This window comes from Ctenopharyngodon idella, chromosome 1, assembly GCF_019924925.1.
Source record: "Ctenopharyngodon idella isolate HZGC_01 chromosome 1, HZGC01, whole genome shotgun sequence".
NCBI classification, from domain to species: domain Eukaryota; kingdom Metazoa; phylum Chordata; class Actinopteri; order Cypriniformes; family Xenocyprididae; genus Ctenopharyngodon; species Ctenopharyngodon idella.
Genome location: NC_067220.1, coordinates 4,872,065 through 4,898,070, shown reverse-complemented (window position 1 = coordinate 4,898,070; position 26,006 = coordinate 4,872,065). Strand labels below are relative to the sequence as shown.

Here is a 26,006-nt window from a genome sequence, read left to right as displayed (position 1 = left end):
ACGTCTGCTGGAGGCTCGTCCTGCTTTACTCACTTCTGCTGATTTGGAGGCAGCCTCGTGCTGCGCTGTGATTGGTTGATCTGTGTCCAGCAGAAATCCTGAGTCAGAGAGAGAGGGACGCTGCGTCTCTGAGGTCTTTCTGTCTCTCTCCTCTGTGGTCGGACGTGCTTCATGCACTGTCAGCAAACACATCACAGACAACCAGAGAGTCATCGAAATAAAGAGCTGGAACTGACATTCACGCGAATGATAACTCAGTAACGTTATTATAAAGAAAATCATGTTTGTCTTCATAATCTGTCATCAGAATCTAATAGCTTCTGATATAACTTGCATTTTCAGCTGACGTCATGTGGATGTTAGTTAATATTAACAGTAACACTTTACAATAAGGACTCATTATTTCGCATTTGTTAATGAATTAAAGGGACAGTTCACCCAAAAAATGAAAATTATCCTCACCCTCAGGCCATTCTAGGTGTATATGACTCTTCTTTCAGACGAACACAATCAGAGATATATTTAAAAAATATTCTGGCTGTCCAAAGACTTATAATGGCAGTGAATGGGGGACGAGATTTTGAAGTCCAAAAAAGTGCATCCATCCATCATAAAAGTAATCCATACGACTCCAGGGGGATAATAAAGGCCTTCTGAAGTGAAGCGATGTAAAAATCCTCCAACATTTCTCTTTAAAAATGATCATTTTAGACTTCTAATTCGTGACCGGTGTCTTGCTTTGCTCTATCCTCTGTGCTTCTGCGTTCGTCATTACTTCATGTGTCGGGTCGGAGGTCATTTTTCCGCCGGATGTGTTAAATATGGATATTTTTCTTACAAAAACCCATCGCTTCACTTCAGAAGGCCTTTATTAACCCCTGGAGTCGTATGGATTATATTTATGATGGATGGATGCATTTTTTTGGACTTCAAAATCTCGCCCTTCATTCACTGCCATCATAAATCTTTGGAGAGCCAGAATATTTTTAATATATCTCCGATTGTGTTTGTCTGAAAGAAGATAGTCATATACACCTAGGATGGCTTGAGGGTGAGTAAATCATGCGATAATTTTCATTTTTGGGTGAACTATCCCTTTAAGTTAACTATCACTGTCCCACTAGCCGCTTTTTTAATGCCTTTTTTAGTAATCATCATCAATTAGGTATCATTCGTTGTTCCTGTTTTCTCCCGCAGACATTCCAGACCAGTGTTCCCCGAACCCCTGCAATCGTCTCGGGATGGTGCGCTGTGAGGACAAAAAGGGCGGATTCCACTGTCACTGTTTCACCGGATGGAGCGGCGTCAGGTGTGAGAAAGGTACGAACACGCGACACGTAAAGATGACGATGGTCGTTGTCCTTGGGATTTATTAGTTTATTCAAAACTACAGTGAAAATGCAGTTAATATGGACAGTATCTGAACACCTCCTTTATGATTTCATATTCTCAAATTCTCAAAGATTGCATTTCTAAGAACCTCCCACTAGATTTTTAAAAGTTGTCACCCTGACAAACTGCACAGCAACATGGTGGAGAGTTTTTGCTCAGATTAGTTCAGCACAGATGGGCTGTGACTCATCAAACCCGATGAGAGCGTCCAGACCGAGCACAGAGCCACATTCATCACCGTCTGCTCAGGATGTTCTTCTTCTTCACGTTCAGCTCAAAGGAAAGTGTGGCCTGTTTCTGCCAGGCCGCCTGACACTGAGCCTCTGTGTTCCTGCAGGACTCCGCCCGCCGGCACCGCAGGCTTTGAATCCTGAGCTCCACCTGATTGGTTAACGGTGCACTGTCTGTTTGTGATTGGCAGATGTAGACGAGTGCAGCAAAGACAATGGAGGCTGTGAGCACGAGTGTGACAACACCATGGGAAGTTACCACTGCTCCTGTCATGACGGATACAGGCTCTCGGGTCACCACGCCTGTCTGGGTAAGTGAGCGCCGCGCGTCCAGTGGAGGATTTCAGTGTTGAACCAAACACTTTATTTCTGTAGATTTTTATATTTGCATTGCAAAAAGATATCTCAAACATTAGATCAGGTGTTTTGAACCTTTTAGATGTAAAAAGGCCCTCATATATCATCATCCTCATGTGATTTTCATGTATAAACATCCAATTTATACAGTGAAAAATTTGTATTATAAATATGTGAAAAATCTTATTTGGAAAATAATTAGTTTCTGTTATGTTACATTAAGTTTTTTTTACTACCTACTAGTCAGTAGCGACCGAAAACAAAAACAGCATTCAGTCTTCATCCCTCAGCTAAAATTAAATGATACTAAAACCCGCCAGTAGGTGGCGGCAAATCATTGTCTTAACGAGTGAGTCATTGAATCATTCAGTCAAACGATTTGTTCAAAGTGGCTGATTTATTGTGGGACAAAGCTGCAGTGACTGACTGAGTCATCGAGTTAGAACGATTCGTTCAAAAACGCGGATTCATTCAGTAATGTGTTGCTTGGAGATGCGCAATAAGTCGAATGTTTGGAACTGTTTTCGTTGGCAAAATTAAGTCACCTAAGAGCCTATTAACTTATTGTTTATTGAATTGTTATATAAAATGTACAAATGTGCTGATACTCGGGAAAACAGCACTTTTGCTGATATTGCTTATAAATATTAAAAACAAGAACTTATACGGAGACTTTTTTGCACCATGTCTTGGTTTTTGGAAGCATTTTTATTAATTTTGGTGGCATTTTTGTCACAATTACCTTTTTTTATTCTTTATTTTGTTTCACCTCCAGAGTGAAAACTGCAGCAAAAAACACATTTGTGATCATATTCTGAGAAGCAAATCAGTAAGAGTGCAGTGCCTGTATGGTAGAAACATGTCAGTGTGTTCGAAGGCATTTCCTGGTTTTCTCCACAGATGTGGACGAGTGTGTGGAGACTCCAGATGTTTGTGGAACCGCGCGCTGCTCCAACCTCATCGGGAGCTACGACTGCCTATGCGAGGAGGGCTACGTCTACGACAACATCACCAAGAGCTGCGCAGGTGCGTTTACAGGACGTTACCATGAGTAAATGCTCTGAACAGAAGCTATGAGACAGTTATAAGGAGCAGTTTGTGCTGAGAGTTTCAGAAGCAACTGAGAGCATAAATACTGATCAAGCACTCGTATGCAAATGAGCATCATCATGAGAGTAATTAAAAATGAGATGAACTGCCAGTAAATGTGTCGTATAAAAGAATGAGCGTCCTGCAGCAGTTTGAAGGAACTGATCATTTCCTCAAAATGTTCATCCTGACCTTCATCCCTGAACTCACTAAAATGTCTCTCAGTCTCAGAACAGGATGTTTCAGTCTCGTTATCTCATGTGTTTTTGGGAACATCTATTTTTTGTGACTTTTCACCTAGTCAGAAGTGTTGAGAGGAAGGGTTTTCCGGTTACATAACTTCAGCTCTGCTTTAGTTTCCGACACTCTTGACCAGGGAAATTCTTGCTGCTTATTTGTGGTCGGTTCATCTGAGCGTCTTTCATGGTCCAAAACAAGAGGAAGAAGGTTATATAATGTGTCTTTCACTTCAGGTCACTTCCTGTTGACTCATTTAAGACACATAGAGCAAAAGCATTTATTCCAGATTATGGTTTATAAATGAGAGGTAAAAATGGGAATTTTATGATTTGTGATTGATGAGGATGTTGAACTCATTTTTCCCATCAGACGTGGACGAGTGTGAGACACGTGTGTGTGAGGAGGAGTGTGTGAACACAGCGGGAAGTTTCCGCTGCTACTGTGATGGACGGCAGGGGAAGAGACTGGGCCCAGATTTCAGGAGCTGTGAGGTGATCACACACAAACACACACGGATCTATAAACTCTCATGGATGGGATATTTATATGAGATTTTTCAGATAATCCGTCTGTACAGAGTCACATGATCAGTGATGCTCATTTACTAAAGGCCCCGATATACTCTCCAGTGTGTTCATGATTTTACTCGCGACGGACTGAACAGAAGAAATGAAGCGGAGATGATTTACACCTCAAAGAAGGTGGAACCTCAGAGCCACACCCACCTGTTACATCATCACCACATGGACCAATGGGAGTTCAGAGGCGTTTAACCAGCTTTTTCAGAACGTTCACTTTGACAAGATGTTTCAAACTCCACAAGCGAATCGTTTTGGCCTGGTTTTGTTCTAATTGATGTCACACCAGTTGGTTCTGGGATTTCACTTGAAGTATATCGGGGCCTTTGCATTCCATCAGTCACAAAGAAATAGAGCACACAGTCTGAAAGATGATATTTATTGTTATTATTTGCATCTTTTCAAATTGTTTAAAATTCTAAAGCTTTATTTCCAGGTTTAAAATAGATGTTGAATCCCAGAATGTTAATAAATGTACATACACACATAAACATATATGCAGGATAGAAGTTCAGTATGATTGTAAGCCTAATATTTCATATTGTTTCAGATGTGTAGCTGTATTCTGACAGAACAAACACTTTTACGCATCTTTACACCCTCGTACTGCAAACGGAAATACAGCTTTGTGTCTTTGATATTGTAATTTCATTTTGAATGTTCGATTTCAGTTAAGTTTCAGTTTTATATTTCACTTTTAGCTGGTGCTGAAGTAGTTTTACTTTCACTTCTGTCTTTTGAAAATGACTTTTAGTTTCATTTCTGTTTTTAGTATCAGTGTTAGTATATGCGGTTTCTTCATGCTTTCATCAGAAGTGAATCATAGTCACAATCATGTCAAACTGGACTAGTTTTACCAGTGCTGCAGTGCATTTTAACTATCATGACTAATAACTGTCATAATAATTCTGCAACATTGACCTGGATCAACTTTAGACAAACCAGCAATAAAAACAAGCCATTCATTCTTAAGCAAATATTAAAGTTGAACTGTTTAACGAGTTCATCCGATATTTCACCCTCCTCAAGGTAATTCAGCTAAGAATTTTCAGCTGCATTATTTCCTGCTTTGAAAGGCAGGTACAACTATGTGATATGATATGAAATGCCAAATTTATTAAATATAGAGCCCAGTGGAATCATATAGAGAAAAAAGCAACGGTCCTAAAATAGAACCCTGAGGTACCCCGTAACTTACAGGAGCAGCAGAAGAACAATTATTCCCAATCTTTACACTGAAAGTTCTACCCTCGAGGTAAGAATGGAACCAATGTAAAGCCACCCCACTTACCCCAACAAAGCTTTAACAAAATGGCATGATCCAGTGTGTCAAAGGCCGCGCTCAGGTCTAACAAGACAAGACCGACACAATTTCCATTGTCAATTGCATTGTCACTACCGCATCTTCCAAACTTGGTGGCGCACAACCCTCAGCCAGACTTTTGTTTACGATTGATCAAATGTATGGACCAATAGTATCAAAAACGTCAACAAATATAAAAAAAATAATGAACATCTATCACCCAAAAGCAACATCAAGACTTTGAAAAAGGGCATAATATGGCCTCTTAGTTTTTGCTCTTGTGCAAATTCTCAGTTTGATTATTTGCAGATCTTTTGATCTTCTTCCTCTCTGTGTGTGTCTGAAGACCATCGAGCTTCACCTGCCGCTGGACATAAAGAGGAACTCGCGCTCGCTGTATCTCGGACGCATGTTCAGCGGGATTCCTGTGGTCCGGCTGCGCTTCCGCCGCAGGGTCCAGACCGGGTGAGCACAGATGACGGTTTTCAACAGGATCACATGATCTCAGTTATGTAAACCTGCAGCATTACTTCAGTAGCTCTGTTTCCCCTCAGATTCACAGCAGAGTTTGACCTCAGGACCTACGACCCCGAGGGCGTGATCTTCTTCGCCGGCGGCCACCTAAACAGCTCCTGGATTGTTCTGGTGATGCATAATGGGAAACTGGAGCTGCAGCTGAAATACGGAGCTGTGAGTCGAGTGACGAGCAGTGGACCGCTGGTCAATGACGGCCAGTGGCATAAGGTGAGAGGTCACTGCAGGGGTCATGACTGAAACACAGATTCACACTCAACACACTAGTTGTGTTTCCAGATCTAGACACAAAAAGCGTCACGTCATTAAAGAATCTGATCACTTTTTCAGGGTTTCTGCTGTTCTTAAAAACTCTTAATTTGAAAAGAACTTAAATTGAAAGTCTTAAACTCATAAAGTCATGGCATTATGATGGATTGTTTTCCTTTAATGATTTAATGAATTGAACAGTACAGTAGATCTGCTGAAATCTGTGTTTATAGCAACACTTCAGAGTTTAAAAACACGACTCATTGAGCGCCTGCCAGACATTCATGTTCAGAACAACACAAAATGTTCTTCTAACAAAGAAAACCTGATGTGCGTGATGTCACAGATCTCCGTGGAAGAGCAGGGGCGGAGCCTCGTCATCAAGATCGACAGGGAGGCGGTGATGAAGATCGCAGTGAACGGGGATCTGTTCACACTCAATAAAGGCATGCATGAGCTCAACCTGACGGTGGGCGGCGTTCCCTTCAGAGACGACGGGCTGGTCAGCAGGGTGAGCGGTGATGAACTACAGCTTCAAATTATAATGAATCCCGTGCACGTTGCTTTATGAGTTCTGGACTAGAGGACGGACATCATATGTGTGTGTTTGTTTGGTGTGTCTGACAGACTTGTGATTGATATGTACGTCTGAACATGCTCCGTCTCTCTTCATGTGTTCGTGACCACAGGTTAACCCTCGACTGGATGGCTGTATGAAGGACTGGCGCTGGTTAACTGGTGAAGACACGTCCATTCAGGAAACCATCCGGAACAACGAGCGCATGCAGTGTTACGCTGTCGAGGACCACAGCGCCTTCTACCCCGGACACGGCTTCGCCTACTTTAACCACAGCCACGGTCTGATTTATATACTACTGTAGGATTTATTCATGTTTTGAATTCACTTTTAATTTTAGTTTTTCGTTGTTGTTTGTAAATAGTTTTTTTTTTTTAATAATAGTTTTAGTTAATGATAATATCCCTGCTTTCCATAGGGGACGATCAGAAGCTCCATGTGCATATGACTCTGCGTCCCGCCTCCTCTGTGGGCGTCCTGTTCGCTCTGGTTCGTCAGGACAGAGTCCCGTTCTCCATCTCTCTGTCAGACTATCATCCCGGGACACTGGAGTGGACTGAGGTGTGTGTGTGTGTGTGTGTGTGTGAGATGATGGTGTTTGACATGTTCTGTCTGATCTGAAGCTCCAGATGTATCTCGTGTTGATCTGTGACCCTACAGCACGTGCTGGTGTCGTTCGGTGACGTGGTGGTGGCCAGTGTCCCAGTGAACCTGTGTGACGGTCAACAGCACACAGTGACAGTTAATGTGTCCGGGAACAGCCCCGAACTGGAGGTGGACGGGCAGCGTGCTCAGATTGAGCTGGTGGAGAATGTAGACGCTCTGGATCTGACGTCCTCGTACAGCACCTTTATAGGAGGCATCCCAGGTAATGTCTCTCATCAGTCTCACATCAGTCCCATTCATCTCACATTAGTCTCATATTAGTCTCTTATCAGTCTCACATCAGTCTTACATCAGTCTCACATCAGTCTCATTTGTCTCACATCAGTCTCTCATCAGTCTCACATCAGTCTCATTCATTGCACATCAGTCTCATATAAGTCTCACATCAGTCTCTGAGTCTCACTTCAGTCTCATTTGTCTCACATTAGTCTCATTCATCTCTCATCACAGTCTCACATCAGTCTCATATTAGTCTGAAAAATTAGTCTCTGTCTTACATCAGTCTCATTAGTCTCAAATCAGTCTCACATCTCTCTTTCGTCACACATTAGTCTCAAATCAGCTCATTATTCTCATATAAGTCTCATATCAGTCTCAGTCTCATATCTCTCATTTGTCTCACATCCGTCTCAAATCAGTCTGTTTCAAATCAGTCTCTCATTAATCTCAAATCAGTCTGTCTCACATCAGTCTCACATCTCTCATTTGTCTCACATTAGTCTCAAATCAGTCTCTCATCAGTCTCTTACTAGTCTAAAATCTCTCACATCAGTCTCATCAGTCTCACAACATTCTCACATCAGTCTCATTCATCTCATATTAGTCTCACATCAGTCTCTCATCAGTCTCACAACACTCATCAGTCTCATTCATCTCACATCAGTTTCATATTAGTCTCATTCGTCTCACATCAGTCTCACAACACTCACATTAGTCTCACAACAGTCTCACAGTCTCATTCATCTCACATTAGTCTCACATCAGTTTCATATTAGTCTCACATCAGTCTCATCAGTCTCACATCAGTCTCATTCATCTCACTTCAGTTTCATATTAGTCTCATTCGTCTCACATCTGTCTCACAACACTCACATTAGTCTCACAACAGTGTCACATCAGTCTCATTTGTCACACATTTGTCTCACATCAGTCTCATTCGTGTCTGAGGCACATGTAATTTCATCTAATTTAAAGCAAATTATCTTAAAATGACTCCTGAAATCCTGCTTTCTTTATTGTGCCTTCAAATGTTTTATTGTTCCTTAAAGTGTGGTGCTTTAGTGTTATGTTTGCTGATTTTACCAGCATTGGTGAATGTTGTGTACAGGCTCTGAGTGAATCTGTAGACTCTTCACATGTGCTGAATCTGTTGTTTGTTGGCTTGCGCAGATGTTTCGTTGGTGTCCACCCCAGTGTCGGCCTTCTTCACGGGCTGCATGGACGTGAAAGTCAACGATCAGCTGCTGGATGTGGACGAAGCCCAACACAAACACAACGACATCCGCTCTCACTCCTGCCCTCTGGTGAGCACGCAGCAATAACAGCCGGACGTCGCATCAGACTCCATCAAAGTGCTTCCGACTGCTGAAGGGATGTTTAATCAGGATCTGGTCAGCTGATCCACGAAGGCCTTAGTCAAGCCCGAGATCCTCGCCACACTCGCGTCACGCACATATAGCACAGCCAGAGACGCGTTCACACTGTATCGATGTATTATTACTCACTGACACGCTTACATTAGACCAATCAAACACAAGCTACTGAGAGTGTGCTGTAAAATACTGTACCTGTACATACGCCACTGTAAAATGCTTTTAGAGGAGGACTAAAAACAGCCAACGACCTTCAACGCTCATCAATAAAGGCCTTCAGGCCGCGATGTAGGTGCTCAACTTCATCATCATCATCATCATCATCATGGTTTCATTCAGTGGTTTGAGTTGGAGGAGATTTTCTAGTCCCTCGTTTGAGTTTTTTAATCTTGTTTTTATTGTTAATGTTGTTTTGTATTTCGTTCATGTTTGCTCTGTGTGTGAGACTGAAACGCTTGTTGAAAACAAATAAAGGCGGATGTTGTTATTACGACGAATTCTGTCCTTTAAGTCCACAGACGTTCAGCGGCTCACAGGAACAAAACCTGATGAGAGGAAAGTGTTACTTTAGTTTATGCTGATACTTTTGGGATTCAAAAAACAGAAAAAAAAGTACAGATTCACAAAAACCTTTTTAAGAAGTTACATTTCTTGAGAATGTTAAATTGTTGGGGAAAAAAATATTTCTGAAATTTTTGAAACTGCTTTATTTTTGCAGTTTAAAGTAGAAACTTTAATATTTTGTGAAGATATTTAATTTTTTTCAGGGAAAGGAAGTGATGTCATAGTTGTGATGTCCTCAATTCTGTCTTCCAGCTCAATTTGGGTGTTTGTGTTTTAATTAAAAATAACATATTACAGAATGAGTACTTATGAAAATATGAAATTATAATTTTATTAGGTAAAAAGTGGTTGTTTTGGTTGTGTTGCAGACTGGACAGAAAACATGACAATGCTGAAAATTCTGAAAACAAAATCACGTGGAAAAACTGTTCATTCTTTATAGAGACATTTTTAAATCTAGGGGACTTTGGTTGATCATATTTTCAGACACAATCTCCATCACAAAATGGATGTGAATAAAATACTAGAATGAATTTAGCAATGAAATAATGACAGAACACTGAACTGAAGGTAATTCTGTAATGTTCAAGAACAAATGAACCTATAAACCAAAGAAAAGCTCATGATTTAGCTGAAATTTTCTTAAAAAGTCTTTAATTCACACTGATAACTTGCAGAACGGGTTAAGAACATCTTGAGAATAAAATGACAGGCTTTGATGTCTGATTGTACATTACAGCGTCGTTTTGTCTTGTACAACATTTAAAACTTCACATTAGTGAATCCTAACCATATATTTGTCCATCTATTAACTCTTTAAGTAGCAAACACATGCTCATTTTTTAGTGTGTGAGGAGGTGTTAATGACAATAACTACATTATGAAAATAAAATCTAATAGTCATAGCAGCAGCAATGTTTATTATTTGAAAATACCAAATAAATTCATGGGCTTTAAGACAAATTGGTGGTTATCCTAACTTTGAGAACATTCAGCAAATAATTCTACAGTTTAGCCTTTGGACATGAGAAAAAACATAAGAACATTCATACTTTTGTGAAAACAGAATATTCTTAATCTTGTTAGAAAACATGAGGTAACACTTTACAATAAAGTCCCATTAGTTAATGCATTACAGTATTTATTAACTCTTTCCCCTCCTGACAGTTTTTAAAAAGTAGCCAGCCAGCAGCAGCATTTTTGATGATTTTCACAAAACTTTCATGCCCCCAGAATATTTTGTTGTATAAATATCTGAACATTATCAAAAGAAAGAACAGATCCTCTGCTTTTAAACAACAAAAACATTTTATTCTAGCTTCATGCATTCTTTTTTATCACTTGAATGTGGGTACGTTTCATAAAAAAAAAAGTTACATTTTGAATAAAAAGCTGAGAAAATCATGTTTTTGTCCGTATGATCAAAACACAGATGGAGTAGATAGAGTCCATCAACACCTCAAAGCTTTACGGTCGTTTCCTCTTCATGGGTTCGACATTTCATTCAGTAACGTTAGACAGTTTTGATTTCTATTCTGTTGAACGTTTGATGATCGTGTTATTTATGTGCGTCAGCAGTGCTTCTATCGCTTGTTTCTGCTGCTTCTTCACCTGTGTTTTGATCCAGAGATGTGTAATAGTGCCCCCTACCGTATAACAGTCAAAGCATGGATTCCCGGAAAAACTTGTCAATGGCGGGGAAAGAGTTAATCTTTAACATTAGTTAATAAAAATGCAACTGTTCAGCAACTGTTGTTAGTTCATGTTAACTAATGGAACCTGTTATTAAACCATACGTGTTATTCAGGAATCTGATATAAACATGACACTAACTCTCAGTCAGATTCTCTTCAAACTCATGACTAGTTGATCTGCCCGCAGAAGAAGACTAAAGCATTGTGTTGTACTCTTGTGTTATGACTAGAGTCGGACACATTTCACAACACAATAGCTTGTGCAGCCGGAAGCGTTTGTGTTGTGATTCGGTGAATCAAACAATGAAGATCCGACCACAGGAACAGGGAGTTAAACATTAAAGTTCAGAGGTAAACTACTGAAGAACAACATCGATCACATTTGCTACGAGAAACACTGACGATTACAGAGGTCATTAGCGGCGACGGTCACACAGATCTTCACGTTCACGGGTCAGGCGTCCCGTCAGAGGTCAGTGTTCCTGGTTTGGGTGTTTCAGCAGGCGTAGGGCGGAGGCTTCTCAAAGGGCCCTAAGGAGTGAGCGTAGAGCGAGGGAGCGTTTGGAGTCAGCATGTATCCGCTGGTGTCCTGAGATGAGGTTTGAGTCGGTGGGCCTGGGTTCGTCCCGCTCTGAGCGGCCGGCTGAGTCTCATCGGACGGGGAGGCCGAGACCTCGGGGACGGACGGACCTGCGGATGGAGCTGGGTAACCGTTCAGATGCTGGAAGACAAAGAATCAAAAATAATGTCAGAAATGACCAGATTCAAGCATTGTGTGTTGACTTTACAGCAGCTGCTTGTTTAAACTATTTAGAGGTGGGCGATTTGACCAAAAACTTTACTATGAAGTAAGTCATTTTCATCCACTATAAGGAACATCATCATCATATAGTAATTCTGCCTGAAATCAGAGACATTACAATTTGAAATTGAAGCCAATTACATTTGGGAAAAGTTAAACTTACATCAGACTCTTTGACAACCAGCTATTTTTCACTTAAGAACAAAACTGACCGATATTTAAATCTCTTAATAGAACAAAACTGACCGATATTTAGATCTCTTAATAGAACAAAACTGACCGATATTTAGATCTCTTAATAGAACAAAACTGACCGATATTTAGATCTCTTAATAGAACAAAACTGACCGATATTTAGATCTCTTAATAGAACAAAACTGACCGATATTTAGATCTCTTAATAGAACAAAACTGACCGATATTTAGATCTCTTAATAGAACAAAACTGACCGATATTTAAATCTCTTAATAGAACAAAACTGACCGATATTTAGATCTCTTAATAGAACAAAACTGACCGATATTTAGATCTCTTAATAGAACAAAACTGACCGATAGTTTAGATCTCTTAATAGAACAAAACTGACCCGATATTTAGATCTCTTAATAGAACAAAACTGACCGATATTTAGATCTCTTAATAGAACAAAACTGACCGATATTTAAATCTCTTAATAGAACAAAACTGACCGATATTTAGATCTCTTAATAGAACAAAACTGACCGATATTTAGATCTCTTAATAGAACAAAACTGACCGATATTTAATCTCTTAATAGAACAAAACTGACCGATATTTAGAATCTCTTATAGAACAAAACTGACCGATATTTAAATCTCTTAATAGAACAAAACTGACCGATATTTAGATCTCTTAATAGAACAAATCTGACCAATATTTAGATCTCTTAATAGAACAAAACTGACCGATATTTAGATCTCATTAATAGAACAAACTGACCGATATTTAAATCTCTTAATAGAACAAAACTGACCGATATTTAAATCTCTTAATAGAACAAAACTGACCGATATTTAGATCTCTTAATAGAACAAAACTGACCGATATTTAAATCTCTTAATAGAACAAAACTGACCGATATTTACATCTCTTAATAGAACAAAAACTGCCGATATTCTAATCTCTTAATAGAACAAAACTGACCGATATTTACATCTCTTAATAGAACAAAACTGACCGATATTTAAATCTCTTAATAGAACAAAACTGACCGATATTTAAATCTCTTAATAGAACAAAACTGACCGATATTGTGCTAGACAACACTATAAATACAATATATCCAGATCTAAATCGGAGGATCACTCGTATCATCATTATACATCATCATATCACCCAGCACTAAAACTGAAGCACTACGGCATTACAGGCATAACAGTATGACTTTCTGTAAAGTTGCTTTGAAAATTGTAAAAAAAAAAAAGCACTATGAAATTCGCAATGACAATTTATTCTTTCGTCTCTGTGATTGCGAATGATCAGTCATTCTGTGCCTATATTAATATTATACTATAATCAATATTTATTGAAGCATTAATGTAATAATACTCAGTCATGTTGGTATCCGGAGAGCGGCGGGTTAGTTAGCGGCGCTCACCTGCATGGGCAGCGGGTAGTTTGGGTAGGCGGGTAGAGTTTGTCCGGAAGGGCAGAAGCCGGCGTAGGTGATCAGGTGTTGGCTGGGATTGTACATGATGTGAGGGGGCGGAGCCGGACTGGGTGTCATGTTATTGTGAGCCGTAGGAGCCTGAACACACACACACACACACACACACCAACTACATCAACTACAGACTCATGAAGACATGAAGTTATGACACTGATAGTGAGGATCATTACTGTGAAGCTGCTTTGAAACGATCTGAGAATTGTGAATGTTTATTGAAGACTCACCAGGTCTTTGAAGGCTCCCAGTAAGGCGGCGGTGATGATGCCCAGAAACACTCCGAGCACGTTGAGCATCACACCGGCCCACAGCAGACGGTACAGATTCACCACGTCCCAGCAGCTGCTGACGCCCGTGAACTCGTAGTACTGCACTTGATAGTCCAGACTAACACACACACACACAGTTACTGTACAAACACGCTCTGCTGTAAATGCGCAGTGATTCATGAGCGTCGCTCACCTGTCGCAGTGGAATAAGTCGCAGCAGTAGCAGGTGTTGCTCTTCACCTTCATTTTACACTGATTACAGTGAACCTGATCACAGCAGAGCAACACAGTCATATATGGGCAAATTTGAGATGTTTACTAAAATCCTTCTATTATCTATCGAATCCCATAATAATATTTAAAATATCAGTGAGCTTAATATATATAAAATCATCATTTATTGGGTACTTTCAATTGGGAGGTGGCTGACCTGAACCCTAACCCCTAAATTTCAACTTATGAAAATTATATGATTTTGCAATTTTTTCCATTGTTGTTTTTAAAAATATATTTTAATAATTTTAATAAAGTAATTTTTTTTTTTAAGTTAAAAATATATTTTATTTTTAAATCATGAAACTTTATGAAACTTTTCACATTTTTTAAAAAAGTGTCCCGCATTTTCATGTCACTACCGAAACAGTGTGTGTTTGAGTCCATTGTCTGAGACTGATTTTAACACACTTCTACATTTGTGATCAGGAAATATTCCTGTGTCCCTCCCTCTCATAGCCTCTCTTTCACAGTAGATAGGACCATCATTCTGAGTTAAATGTGTTCAAAAGTCTGTAAAACTGTGTGGAACTTTAAGGAACGTCACTAACAAACACCTTTTTCTGCAATTAAGCAAACTTTTTTTGGGTGTTATTCCGTAAAATTTAGTTTTTATGCATATACAACTGTTCAGAACTGTGCTAGCTAACCATGTGCTGATTAGCATCTTTGAGCTAGGCTTAAAACGATCTAAAATTGTCACTGCTGAAACTTCACCACATGTTTCGGTCGTGACTGTTTCGGTAATGACATCATTGTTTTGGTAGTGACAAAAAAAAGTGAATAATCAAAAAATTTTAGTACAGTCATGCAAATCATTAGAATTTTAGTATGTTTTATTATGCAAATCATTAGTGTTTTATTATGCAAGTTAAAATCCTGTCATGTGATGTGGTCACTACCAACACATTACTGTCACTACCGAAACTGTGCAGTCACGACCGAAACATGGGATGTTTTGTCAAAAATAAAGTATATTGAATGATCAACTAAGATGTTATTATAGTGTTTGGTTCAATGTTTATTCAGACTAATGAATCCTTCACTTTGAAATCAGTATGAAAAACTTTATGCCTTTTACAAAGAAAGATTGGATTCAAAATATAACAAATCTCATAAATTACACTTGAAATATTGTTAAAACTGTAATTGTTTTTGATTTACCTGTGAAAACTTTTTTTTTTTTTTTTTTTTAAATGGCAAAAAATATATTTACAAGATAGATGTAACCAAAATCTTAATAGGTCAATATAAGCGTATTATTGTGTTTCAGTAGTGACAAATTTGAGGAGAGGAAAAATATTCCAAAACTTTCTGAAAATACAATATGAGAATTAACCGCACAATTACTAGAAATGTGTACCTTGAATATACAATTTGCATACATACAAAATTTGTGGAAAAAGACATTTTTTCAAGACGTTTCCAACTCTTACTTTGAACCAATTCTGTAGAATTGCCCTTATATAAGTTCAATTTTACAGCTTTATATTTCTGATTCAAACTGATGTCATGTTTATATCTGACCAGCAGAGGGAAGCAGAGCACATAAACACAAACCCTACAGCGCTTCATTAATCAACCCCGTCACTGTATGTTTCTAATTCATGAAGACAGTGTGAAGTCATGATCTTTCAGATGAACTCACCTCAGTGTAGTAGCTGTCATAGGAGTAAGAAGATGAGCTGGAGTAAAACTCACAGCGGCCCTCCATCAGTGGCCTCCTTTCCTACACACACACACACACACAATCTCAGTATGGATGATTTTCTGTATGACAGAGCAGCATGTGAGCAGATACTCACGATGAACTCTGCCGCGATGATGCCGTCGATGATGGAGCAGAGGAAACATGACACGACTCCCAGACTGATGAAGATGATGGACGCCACCAGCTGACGGACACAAATATGGTGTTAAAGTCACTATTTTATAGACTATTGCAGTATTTATTATTCATTATTGGGTTAAATTCATAATCTTGAATCAGAATATCTTCTCCTCCCTCTTGCAGCATCTCTTCTCTTCTCTGATGATGAGGGCGGGGCAACCTGTCACTCACATGAGATCCACCAATAGCAAACCACAACCATCCAATCAATTCCCCACAGACAAAATCAAGCCCCGCCCTACATTTGTTCTTGTTTGAGAAGCGTTTCACTCGGATAAACATCACTATAGGGAAGAAAAGACCAGCGCAACTTCTGTTTCATGCTGATTTATTAACCCAATAAAGCCTGCTGTAGAATATTTGATATGTTAATTTCTAAAGCATACTATATCAGACTCAACATTATTCACATATGCAAAATAAACTGTCCATTTCAAAAAATCTGATTTTCCTGACCATTATTTTACATGTCAAGCTTTACAGGGTTAAAACATCCTAAATTAAACAGAACAACACATAAAATCATCAGGCTCATACAGTCAGAGCAGAAGGTTTTGGTTTGGCGGTGTTTGCTGCAGGTGAGCGTCTGCCGTGGACTGACTGCAGTAATAAAGTAAATGTAGAGCAGTGGCGCCTCAATCTGCTGGCACAGGGCTTTATGGGTGATTTACTGTCCCGAGAGCAGCAGCACACAGGAAAGGTCGCTCTCATCGCAGCGAGTCTCGTCATGTCACTGGGTTTGTTTAATCAAGGGTTCTGAGCAGCTGAAGCTGTAAATACTGACCAGATAAAACTCACATTCACACACGAGAGCCGAACACTGGAGCGACGCTTACAGCATCTGAACGAGAGACGTCACACACACACACACACACACACACACACACACAGCTGATGATGATGGTCAGGGTTCAGATCTTTAACTAAAACTGTTACTGTTAATTGAAGTAAATGGAAATAAAATAAAATATAAATATTACATACAGTAGTGGCCAGAAGTGATGTGCAGCCTGTAGTAAAGTGACACCTTCACCCTTTATTCAAAGATTATTAAAGGTTTTGTAATCATATTGTGTAGTTGTGCTTGGAGTCGATTTTTTATAACAACAAAATGTTTGGCCAGAGAAATTATGAAAATGCGAAAACAAGAGAGAACCAACAAAATATTAATAACTGATTATGTTGCATCCAGTGTTTGCTTTTTGCTCTCAGCTTTTTGTTTTTCTATGCATTTGGGTTTTTTTTTTTTTTTTTTGCATAGTAAAACAAAACCTGTAGCCTCTAACTTTTTTTTTGCCAAATAATTGTCAGATAAATACCTTCACCAAGTTTAACGTTTTGTTTTTCCTTCATATTTGAATATTTAAAATATCTAAAGTATTTTCAGCATATTTTGATGGTTTAATCAAACTTGTAGAGTCATTAAAAACAAACATCTCCACCGGAGGTCACTTTTGGACACTACTGTGAATATTAATAAATATTATTTTATAATATAATATATTAAAAATTTATATTAATTGCCTTGGAGATTAACGTAAATAAGTTACAGTTGCAGCACTAAAATTACTAACTGTAAATAAACACTAAATCTGAAATAATAATCAAAACTAAATATTAATATTTAACAGAAACAACATCTAATAAACATAAAACCAAAACTTTGATTTGAAAATTTGAAAAGCTTCCATTCAAAAATACTGATATGATTGGTCAACAAATATGGGATGCTTTGATGAACAATTAGGCTGTGTCTGAATATGCACACTTCCCTATATAGTAGGCAAAAAACATTATAGGGAGCATGTCCGAATTAATAGTATTCATAAAACGAATGTTGGTTTCTGACACGGCCAGATGCGATAAGATTCCAGCGACAATCCATTCATCTGTCCACACCAAACGCGGCATGACTACGAGACACGACCAAATCAATCACAAATCACAGCCAATCAGAGGAGTGTGTGGGCGGAGCCTCTCTGCAGGTGCACGCCCAACCAAATCAATCCAAAAATCGTGTGGGTGGAGTCCCTCTGCAAGAGCACTGCATTCATAACTAAATTAATCAAAAATCCCAGCCAATCAGAGGAGTGTGTGGGCGGAGTCTCTCTGCACTTGCAGAGTCCTGAATGTGTACCAACTAACTCTGCTTACCTCAAGAGTGTTTATAATTCATTTATTTATCATTTGAACACATAAAGAAGAACATTTTCTCAGTATCAAGATGTTTCAGTTAAATGAAAGAAATCTTTATTGTCCACTGGAGTGGAAATTTGACAAACATCTATAAACATCTAGGCCTGTCTAGATTTTAAACAACAATTATCTAATATCCTACTTTTCTCCTTCATAAGATGATTTGTGATCAATGTTTTGAAGATTAAACGTTTAATATCAAATATCATCACATCGACATCTGAATAATGAGACTGTCTTCTTCAGAGCTGCTTACAGCTGAACTGAATTCGTTTCATAATTGATGAACAGTAATAAACAGGAGAATAACAGTGAAGCTGCTTTGAAAACCTATTGCATAAAGAACAATAGAAATAAAGCTGACCTTCTGCTGAAAAACTCAATTCATGATAAAGTTCAATCTGTATCAGTGTGTGTCAATCATCTGATTAACTGAAGAGCTGCAGAAACAGATCAACATCATCAATCACTCGTTAACGAGCTTTTAAACGGCTCCGTACAGACCCGCAGCTTTACCGTCGTGTCATTTTCCTGCTTAATTGCGCTAACTAAATTCATTGGTGATAAACGAACCGAGGCAAAACATCACATGACCTCCAGAACAAACCAATAAAATGAGTCGTCTGCGCTCATTAAACCTGAAACCAACACGGGCCTTGGTCCAAACCGCATCATCAGTCAGCTGACCGGACTAAAGTAAACTGCAAGTCACCGATGACGATCTGTAATCTGCCATTGTGTGAATAATATATAATCACTTAATAAAAAAAAATGTAATATAATCTAATTACAAGTAATCAGATTCCAAAAATCAAGTACATGTAATCAGTTACTTTCAGCACTGCATGTAGTTTGAGTTTTCACTGATGTTCACGACTAACAAAAGCTTTTCTCAGGCACTTTTTAATTTGTCTAATAATGGCATTTTATCAAGAGATACGCAGGAGCTCCTGAAGACTTCAGTTCATCTAACCCACAAACTCTGAACACGAACGCTTTAATGATGCATGTGAGAAGCTCCGTGTCAGTAACTCGACACCGGCTCTCTGCTTACCTGTTCTCACTCCAGCTTATACCAGCTCTACTAACAACTACATCCAAGAACCAGCGGAGGTAATTAACAATTAAAACAGACATGATGCACGTCTACACACACACACACACACACAACTCAGTGAAGGAGGTGAAGCCCATGAATCCATGATGAATCAGCACAGGTTATACAAGCACTTGTAAACGTTCAAGGGCAGATGTTGTAGTGATCTTGTATTTGAAGGGGACGAGAGCATCTGCTGGAAGATTATGACATAGAAGAGCGTTTGAGCTGAAGATGAAGAGAAATGCGACAGATCTCACTGATTCAAACACACACGAACACCGATTCAGCCGTTCAGAGTCATGAAGATCTGAACGATTCTGAGTCATTAACAATGATTCTTTGATGGAAGCTCATCCGACTGCCAAAATAACTGGCCTTTTTATTGCACAAAAGGTTCTTTACAGTGAAAAAAGGATCTTTTGGATTAAAAAAATAAATAATTAAAACATGGTTCTTTGGAGAACCCAAAATGGTGGTTCTATGGATTCACTGCAAAAAAACACCATTTGGAACCTTTATTTTTAAGTGTGAACCTCTTAAAAGAATCGTATCACACTGTAAAGAACCTTTAGTGGAATAGAAAGATTCCATGGATGTTCTTCATGGAACCATTAATGCCAATAAAGAAGCTTTATTATTAAGAGTGATGATAAAACAGAAGAACCGGTTCTGCACCTGCGAGCGTCTCACTTTATCTTTAAAGCGTTTCATAATGGATGATGTTTGAGGATCTTGTTCTCCGAGGCTGAAGGTGACGATACTCTAACATCTGAATCATCATCATCCTGACGTCTCATTCTATTACAGTCATAATTCTGCAGCGTTTGACCTCCAAACTCTCCGGCAACAGTGTTCTGGTCACTTCCTCTCATCTCCAAGGGGTCAGAGGTCACGGGACTGTGTCTTCAGTGACACCCAGGAAATGAAACCTAAAGCTGCAGTGTGATACGGGCTGTTGCACATTAATGTGTTCATCTGAGTGCCTGCTCTCAGCTTACTGTGTGTGTGTGTGTGTGTGTGTGTGTGTGTGTGTGTGTGTGTGTGTGTGTGTGTGTGTGTGTGTGTGTGTGGAGTATGTATAGAACTGTCTTATATAATGGAGTGTGTGCATGTTGATTTTTGTGAATGAGTGTGTGTGTGTGTGTGTGTGTGCTCATTAAATGTTAAAGGCTGTACTGGGATCAGAGCTCAGGACACAACAGAAGCCTAAATCACACACAGACATCTCACAGACTAATGACACGTCACCATGGTTACAGACCCACAACTTCCCTTCACTATTCTGATGGAGTTTGTGTGCGTTAGCAACCACACTGAATGCATTAGTCACATAGCAACACCCTAGTAACCACACGGAACACATTAAAGTCACGTAGCAACACCTTAGAAACCACATTAAACATATTAGTCACATAGCAACACCCTAGCAACCACACGGAACACATTACAGTCACATAGCAACACCTTAACAACAACACTGAACGCATTAGTCAAATAGCAACACCCTAGCAACCACACGGAACACATTACAGTCACACAGCAACACCTTAATAACCACATTGAACGCATTAGTCACATAGCAACACCCTAGCAACCACACAGAATAAATTACAGTCATATAGCAACACCTTAGCAACCACATTGAACACATTAGTCACAAAGCAACACCCTAGCAACCACACAGAACACATTACAGTCACACAGCAACACCTTAATAACCACATTGAACGCATTAGTCACATAGCAACACCCTAACAACCACACAGAATAAATTACAGTCATATAGCAACACCTTAGCAACCGCATTTAACACATTAGTCACAAAGCAACACCCTAGCAACCACACGGAACACATTACAGTCACACAGCAACACCTTAATAACCACACTGAACGCATTAGTCACATAGCAACACCCTAGCAACCACACGGAACACAGCAAAGACTATAGAATAACACAAGACGCGTCACTCGTATTGTTTTGAATTGGAGAAAGTGCAACACTCAATATGGTGGAATAAGTCCCGCCTTCTAAATAAGAGCCAATCGGCAATTGGTAAAGACATCGCGTCACTGCAGCGGCCATTAGTAGCTCCGGTTTCTATAGAAACAGTCAGACCCGCGCCTCCGAAACGAGGCACAAGAGATGTGCATTTAGGACTGCGCATTAGCTTGATCCAGCCTGGAAAATACCCTTTTATGTCATGAGCGTTTAGAAACACAATTTATGAGGCAGTTGTTGTCAGATTTCATTGGTGACTTCAAATATGAAATTTAATCAAAAGCTTGGCAAACAGCTTTAGAGAATTTGATGTTTCCCCATTCAAAGAGACAGGAGCTGCACTTGGATGCCCGAGAGGCGTTTCAAAGATGGCCGCAGAGTGAAATGACTCGTCTTAAAGGGTGAACGCATTAGTCACATAGCAACACCCTAGCAACCACACGGAACACAGTCACATAGCAACACCTTAGCATCATGCTGGTGAGTTTTAGATAGGCAAACAGCAAAGATCTGGTGTAGATAACCCTGTAAGTTGATCAGGACATGGACTGAAGGCAGGATGCAGCTCCTCTGATGCTCTTCTGGGGCATTTGCTTCATATAGTCATCAATGCTAATCTAATTCTAATCTAATCTAATCTAAAGCTTCACCTGACATGTCAGCCAATCACGTTCAGCATTACTGACCACGTGTCCAATCGCGCTCATCGATCTGACAGCGGATGTGCCTTGTGTTCCCTGGTAAAAACAAAATTTGATGGCTCATATCTCACGAGTAATATTATCTGAAATATATTTCACAGGGACAGAAACAAACAGCACCTGAAATACACCGGCTGTAATTGTATTGACAAGCCATTATGTCACTCAGAGAGCCGATACTCTGTTTACCCGTGTCTAAAATAGACCGTAAAGCCATTTTCTGATAGATTTGAGCTGGTTTTGAACTGGTACTCACCATCGGTCGGCGATTCTCCACCAGGTTCAGACCAACAACGCCCAAGAATGCTCCAAAACTCAGCTGCCATCGACAAGAGAACAAATCAACACTTGATTTAACATGCAATAATAACTTGACTTCATCTTTTAGCCAAATAATGACAGACTTTAAGGCTCAAACACACCACACTCAAACCACTGCTGCTGTCCTGGTGTTTTATTGTACGGATGAAAGGACAAAACAGAGTTCATTAAAGTAATGTGAAGTTTTCTCCTCACTCACTATAATCCCGGGATAGTATCCAGACACGGCCACATTATCCGTCTGCGTGGCTGACAGCAGCCCGACCACCAGAATCAGAACTGAGAGTCCAAACAGAGACACTGAACACCAGAGAGCCGTCCGCCGCCGCTTCACAAACACATCTGTACGAACACACAACACAAGTGTAGCAAGTCTCAATATAACAAGTCTCTCAGACGGGGTTATATCGGCACAAACACCCAGCCCTAAAACCTGCACTATGGTAAAGCACTAAAGCATTATAGACAGTATAACAGAATGACTTTCAGTAAAGCGGCTTTGAAATCATGTGTATTGTGAAAAAACACTATACAAATAAATTTTACTTGATTATCACATAGCTCCTTGTATATGAAGGAAATTTTGCCTGAATAAATACAGTACAATCGGGTCATTGACGAATAAAGTTTTTAAAGGTGTAAAAAAACAAAAACATAATGGAGATATAATTAATTTTGAAGTTTTATTAAGTGTTAACAATGAGATTGTGGTTTTTATAATCAATTAACACTGTTTTTGTCATTTTTTACAAGATGGACAAAATCTGTCACCAAAAAAAGTCATTCGGTTTAACCAAATGTCACGATATGACGATGTTTTCAAACAATGCTAACAGGCTGATATCTAGCTAGCTAGCAAAAGACAATCAAACATTTTATATTTAGTACAAGTTTTTAAAATATTACAACATTTTCCATGTTTTATAGCGGTTGTACCGAATGACCTGATGTTTCGGGACATGCGTATGAACAAGTGAAAACATGAATTTTTCAAATAGTTAAGAGAGAGTTAGTTACTTTGCTTCATGACCATGTGGTCCTTTGCAGGTGTCTGAATGATGTCACATCCTGTCACATGATATTTACTGCATGACTTGATCCAAAATCATCCCTTTATATTGGTTACTCCGAATGACATCAATGAAATTAATTTTTCCGGACATTCTTTCTCATAACAAAGCAACGACTTCTACACATAATTTTAATACCATTTTGCGCTATGTTGATATTTGATGTTATAAAATCATGCCAGAATAAAAAATATATACATTTATTACATTTTAAGATATTTTAATCACAAATGAAATGGCTGTATTGGCCTTTGGACGGTTAAACCGAATGACCTTTTGACACTTCAAAATCTATAAAATACCTTTATATGTAGAAAAATATAATTAAAACCTTTTGGCTTCAATAAAACCGATCTAGTTGTACTACCTTACATACTCTGGATGTCATATCTTTGTTGATTATTAAGGCCTTTGGCAAAAAAATGACCCGTCACGTCATTGACCCAATCACATAGCGATATATAGTAGTTAACATTTGAAGTGGATCACAAAAGTTCATCAAAGTTGTCCTAAGAAGAAGGTTTCAGGACAACTTTGATGAAAGGTTCTGATCCACTTCAAATGTTGACTACTGTATAATGTACCCATTAAGTTATTTCAGAACGTTCTCTGAAAGGAAAACATTTTTTCTTGGTTATTTGAACGTTAAGGGAACATTCCATTTCATCATTCTGAAGTCAAACATTATGTAAACGTTCTGAAACTAGCAACATTTAAAAAATGTTTCAATTAAACATCCCATGAACGATGTATAAATAATGTTTTTGTGCTAACACTTTTACAGACCAGATAACTTTGAATGAACGTTCTGTTAATGTAAGGAAAAACGTTTGTTATAACTTTGAGAACTTCAGCTGGTTTATAAAAAAAAAAAAAAATCACACGTTTGTTCATATCTTAGCAAAACGTAAACTATATCAGACAACTGCTGAATGCAACTATAAAGCATGAAGATATTAAGATATTATAAACACTAACATCTCTAAAGCTGCTTAGAAAAAAATGATATTGTGAAAAGTGCTATACAAATAGTAAGTCTCTTATATTAGAATATAAAAACAAAATGGACAGTAAACATGTCAAACAGATATTTGTTAAACATCCCAAAATGTAAAACTCTACTGTATCATGTGCAATGCTGAGGTTAAAAAATAAAACATAAGTTTAAAAAACGGTAACACTTTATTTTAGTGTCCTTGATACACCTTACATGTAGTTATTAAAAAAAAAAAAACTATTAAATTATGCATAATTACATGCAATTAACCCTAAACCACCAAACCCTCATCCTAACCCTATAGTAAGCACAAGTAGTTAATACACATTACTCAGTACTTAAATGTATAATTACACTGTAACAAGGACACTTTAAAATAGTGGGTTACACTTTGTAACAAGGACACCTTAAAATAAAGTGTAACCCACTATTTTAAAGTGTCCTTGTTACAGAGTAATTATACATTTAAGTATTAAGTAGGTTTGGTTTGGTTTAGGGTTAATTGCATGTAATTATAGATAAATTAACAGTTTTTATAATAACTACATGTAAGGTGTAACAAGGACACTGTAAAATAAAGTTACCAAATAGTAACCAAACAACAGACCCTTTACTTCATAATAAATAGATAAATGTTACTTAAGTTACAGGATATAGAATATTTGTACTTTTTAAATACACAAAAAAGTGTTATACTGCTTGACTAAAAAAAAAAAAAAAAAAAAAAAAAAACTTGCACAATTTTAACAAACACAAATAAAGAGAGTCTTTCTTAATTACCAAATAAACGGTAGCACTTTATTTTACAGTCCAGTTCCACACTTACATACTATGTACTGTATTATAGCAGTTACAATAACTGGGTTATAACGAGGTGCTAACCCTGAATCTAACCTTAACCCATGTAGTTACCAGTACTTTATTGCGCAAGTACACTGTAATTACACATACTGTAAAATAAAGTGTAACCAAATAAACACCTGTGTTGTTTATAAACTCATCATGCATCATCTCTTCTGATGGACTGTTATTACAGATGAGCTGCTGTTATCATGGATCACATGTGTTCATAATAAATTAACTGATGTTATTAGATGAGGGTTTATTACAGATGAGCAGAACTCACCTGCAGGATCCGCGTTCGGCTGCTGCTGCATCGCGTCTGATGTTACACACACAGAATTCTATCCACAAAATAAAGTTTATATTTTCCTCAGTATTTGTAACAAATCCTCGCGGTAAGTGAACACGCGCCGCTCCTCTCAGGTAAAGTGAAGCGCGCGGGACTGACAACAAAAACTCACGCGCCTGAGCTGATGGTGACGCATGAGCGGAGGAGCGCGCGCGCGCACACACACCGCGACGCGACAAAACCAGACGGAGTTCAGGAGAATCTGTTTTACTGGAAATAAAGGAATCTAGAGCTTAAAGACAACCTGCAAAGTAAAGTTCATGACAAACTTTGAATGTTGTCCTGACGAGACTGGCCTGATAACATTTAAAATCAAATGTATTTAGTTAAATTATATTCTTATTATTTTTTACTCTTTTTCTCTTAACTAGTTTGAAAACCCCTGGTTTAGCAGATACATACATGAATAAAACCATAAACATTCAATCCTTCTGAAACAACA

General features: G+C 38.5%; 2 protein-coding genes across 2 annotated transcripts in view; one reads left to right on the top strand and one right to left on the bottom strand.

Moving 5' to 3' along the window:
* The window catches only part of gas6 (growth arrest-specific 6), a 12,339-nt gene extending 3,042 nt beyond the window's left edge, over positions 1-9,297 (top strand). The window contains exons 5-15 of the mRNA XM_051903383.1: positions 1,198-1,320; positions 1,814-1,933; positions 2,880-3,005; positions 3,678-3,799; positions 5,536-5,654; positions 5,744-5,933; positions 6,319-6,483; positions 6,662-6,830; positions 6,968-7,110; positions 7,210-7,417; positions 8,605-9,297. Of these exons, the coding sequence (XP_051759343.1) occupies positions 1,198-1,320; positions 1,814-1,933; positions 2,880-3,005; positions 3,678-3,799; positions 5,536-5,654; positions 5,744-5,933; positions 6,319-6,483; positions 6,662-6,830; positions 6,968-7,110; positions 7,210-7,417; positions 8,605-8,756 (1,637 nt within the window). The 3' untranslated portion in view covers positions 8,757-9,297. The remainder of the gene's footprint in view (positions 1-1,197; positions 1,321-1,813; positions 1,934-2,879; positions 3,006-3,677; positions 3,800-5,535; positions 5,655-5,743; positions 5,934-6,318; positions 6,484-6,661; positions 6,831-6,967; positions 7,111-7,209; positions 7,418-8,604) is intronic.
* LOC127517560 (transmembrane protein 255B) lies at positions 9,093-25,942 on the bottom strand. The gene is made up of 9 exons (XM_051903397.1): positions 25,499-25,942; positions 22,505-22,647; positions 22,241-22,303; positions 15,903-15,992; positions 15,746-15,826; positions 14,018-14,091; positions 13,783-13,942; positions 13,487-13,636; positions 9,093-11,786 (listed from the first exon to the last, which is right to left on the bottom strand). Exons 1-9 carry the CDS (start codon positions 25,527-25,529, stop codon positions 11,562-11,564), a joined length of 1,017 nt encoding a protein of 338 aa, XP_051759357.1. The 5' UTR covers positions 25,530-25,942; the 3' UTR covers positions 9,093-11,561.
* Between the last annotated feature and the right edge of the window lie 64 nt (positions 25,943-26,006).

Bases quoted from the DNA above. Each gene is read 5' to 3' on its own strand.
- LOC127517560 (XM_051903397.1), bottom strand. From the start codon at position 25,529: ATGCAGCAGCAGCCGAACGCGGATCCTGCAG. The intron at 22,648-25,498 runs GTGAGTTCTGCT...GTGTTCGTACAG, and splicing joins GCCGAACGCGGATCCTGCAG to ATGTGTTTGTGAAGCGGCGG. The intron at 15,993-22,240 runs GTGAGTACCAGT...TGTGTCCGTCAG, and splicing joins TGGAGAATCGCCGACCGATG to CTGGTGGCGTCCATCATCTT.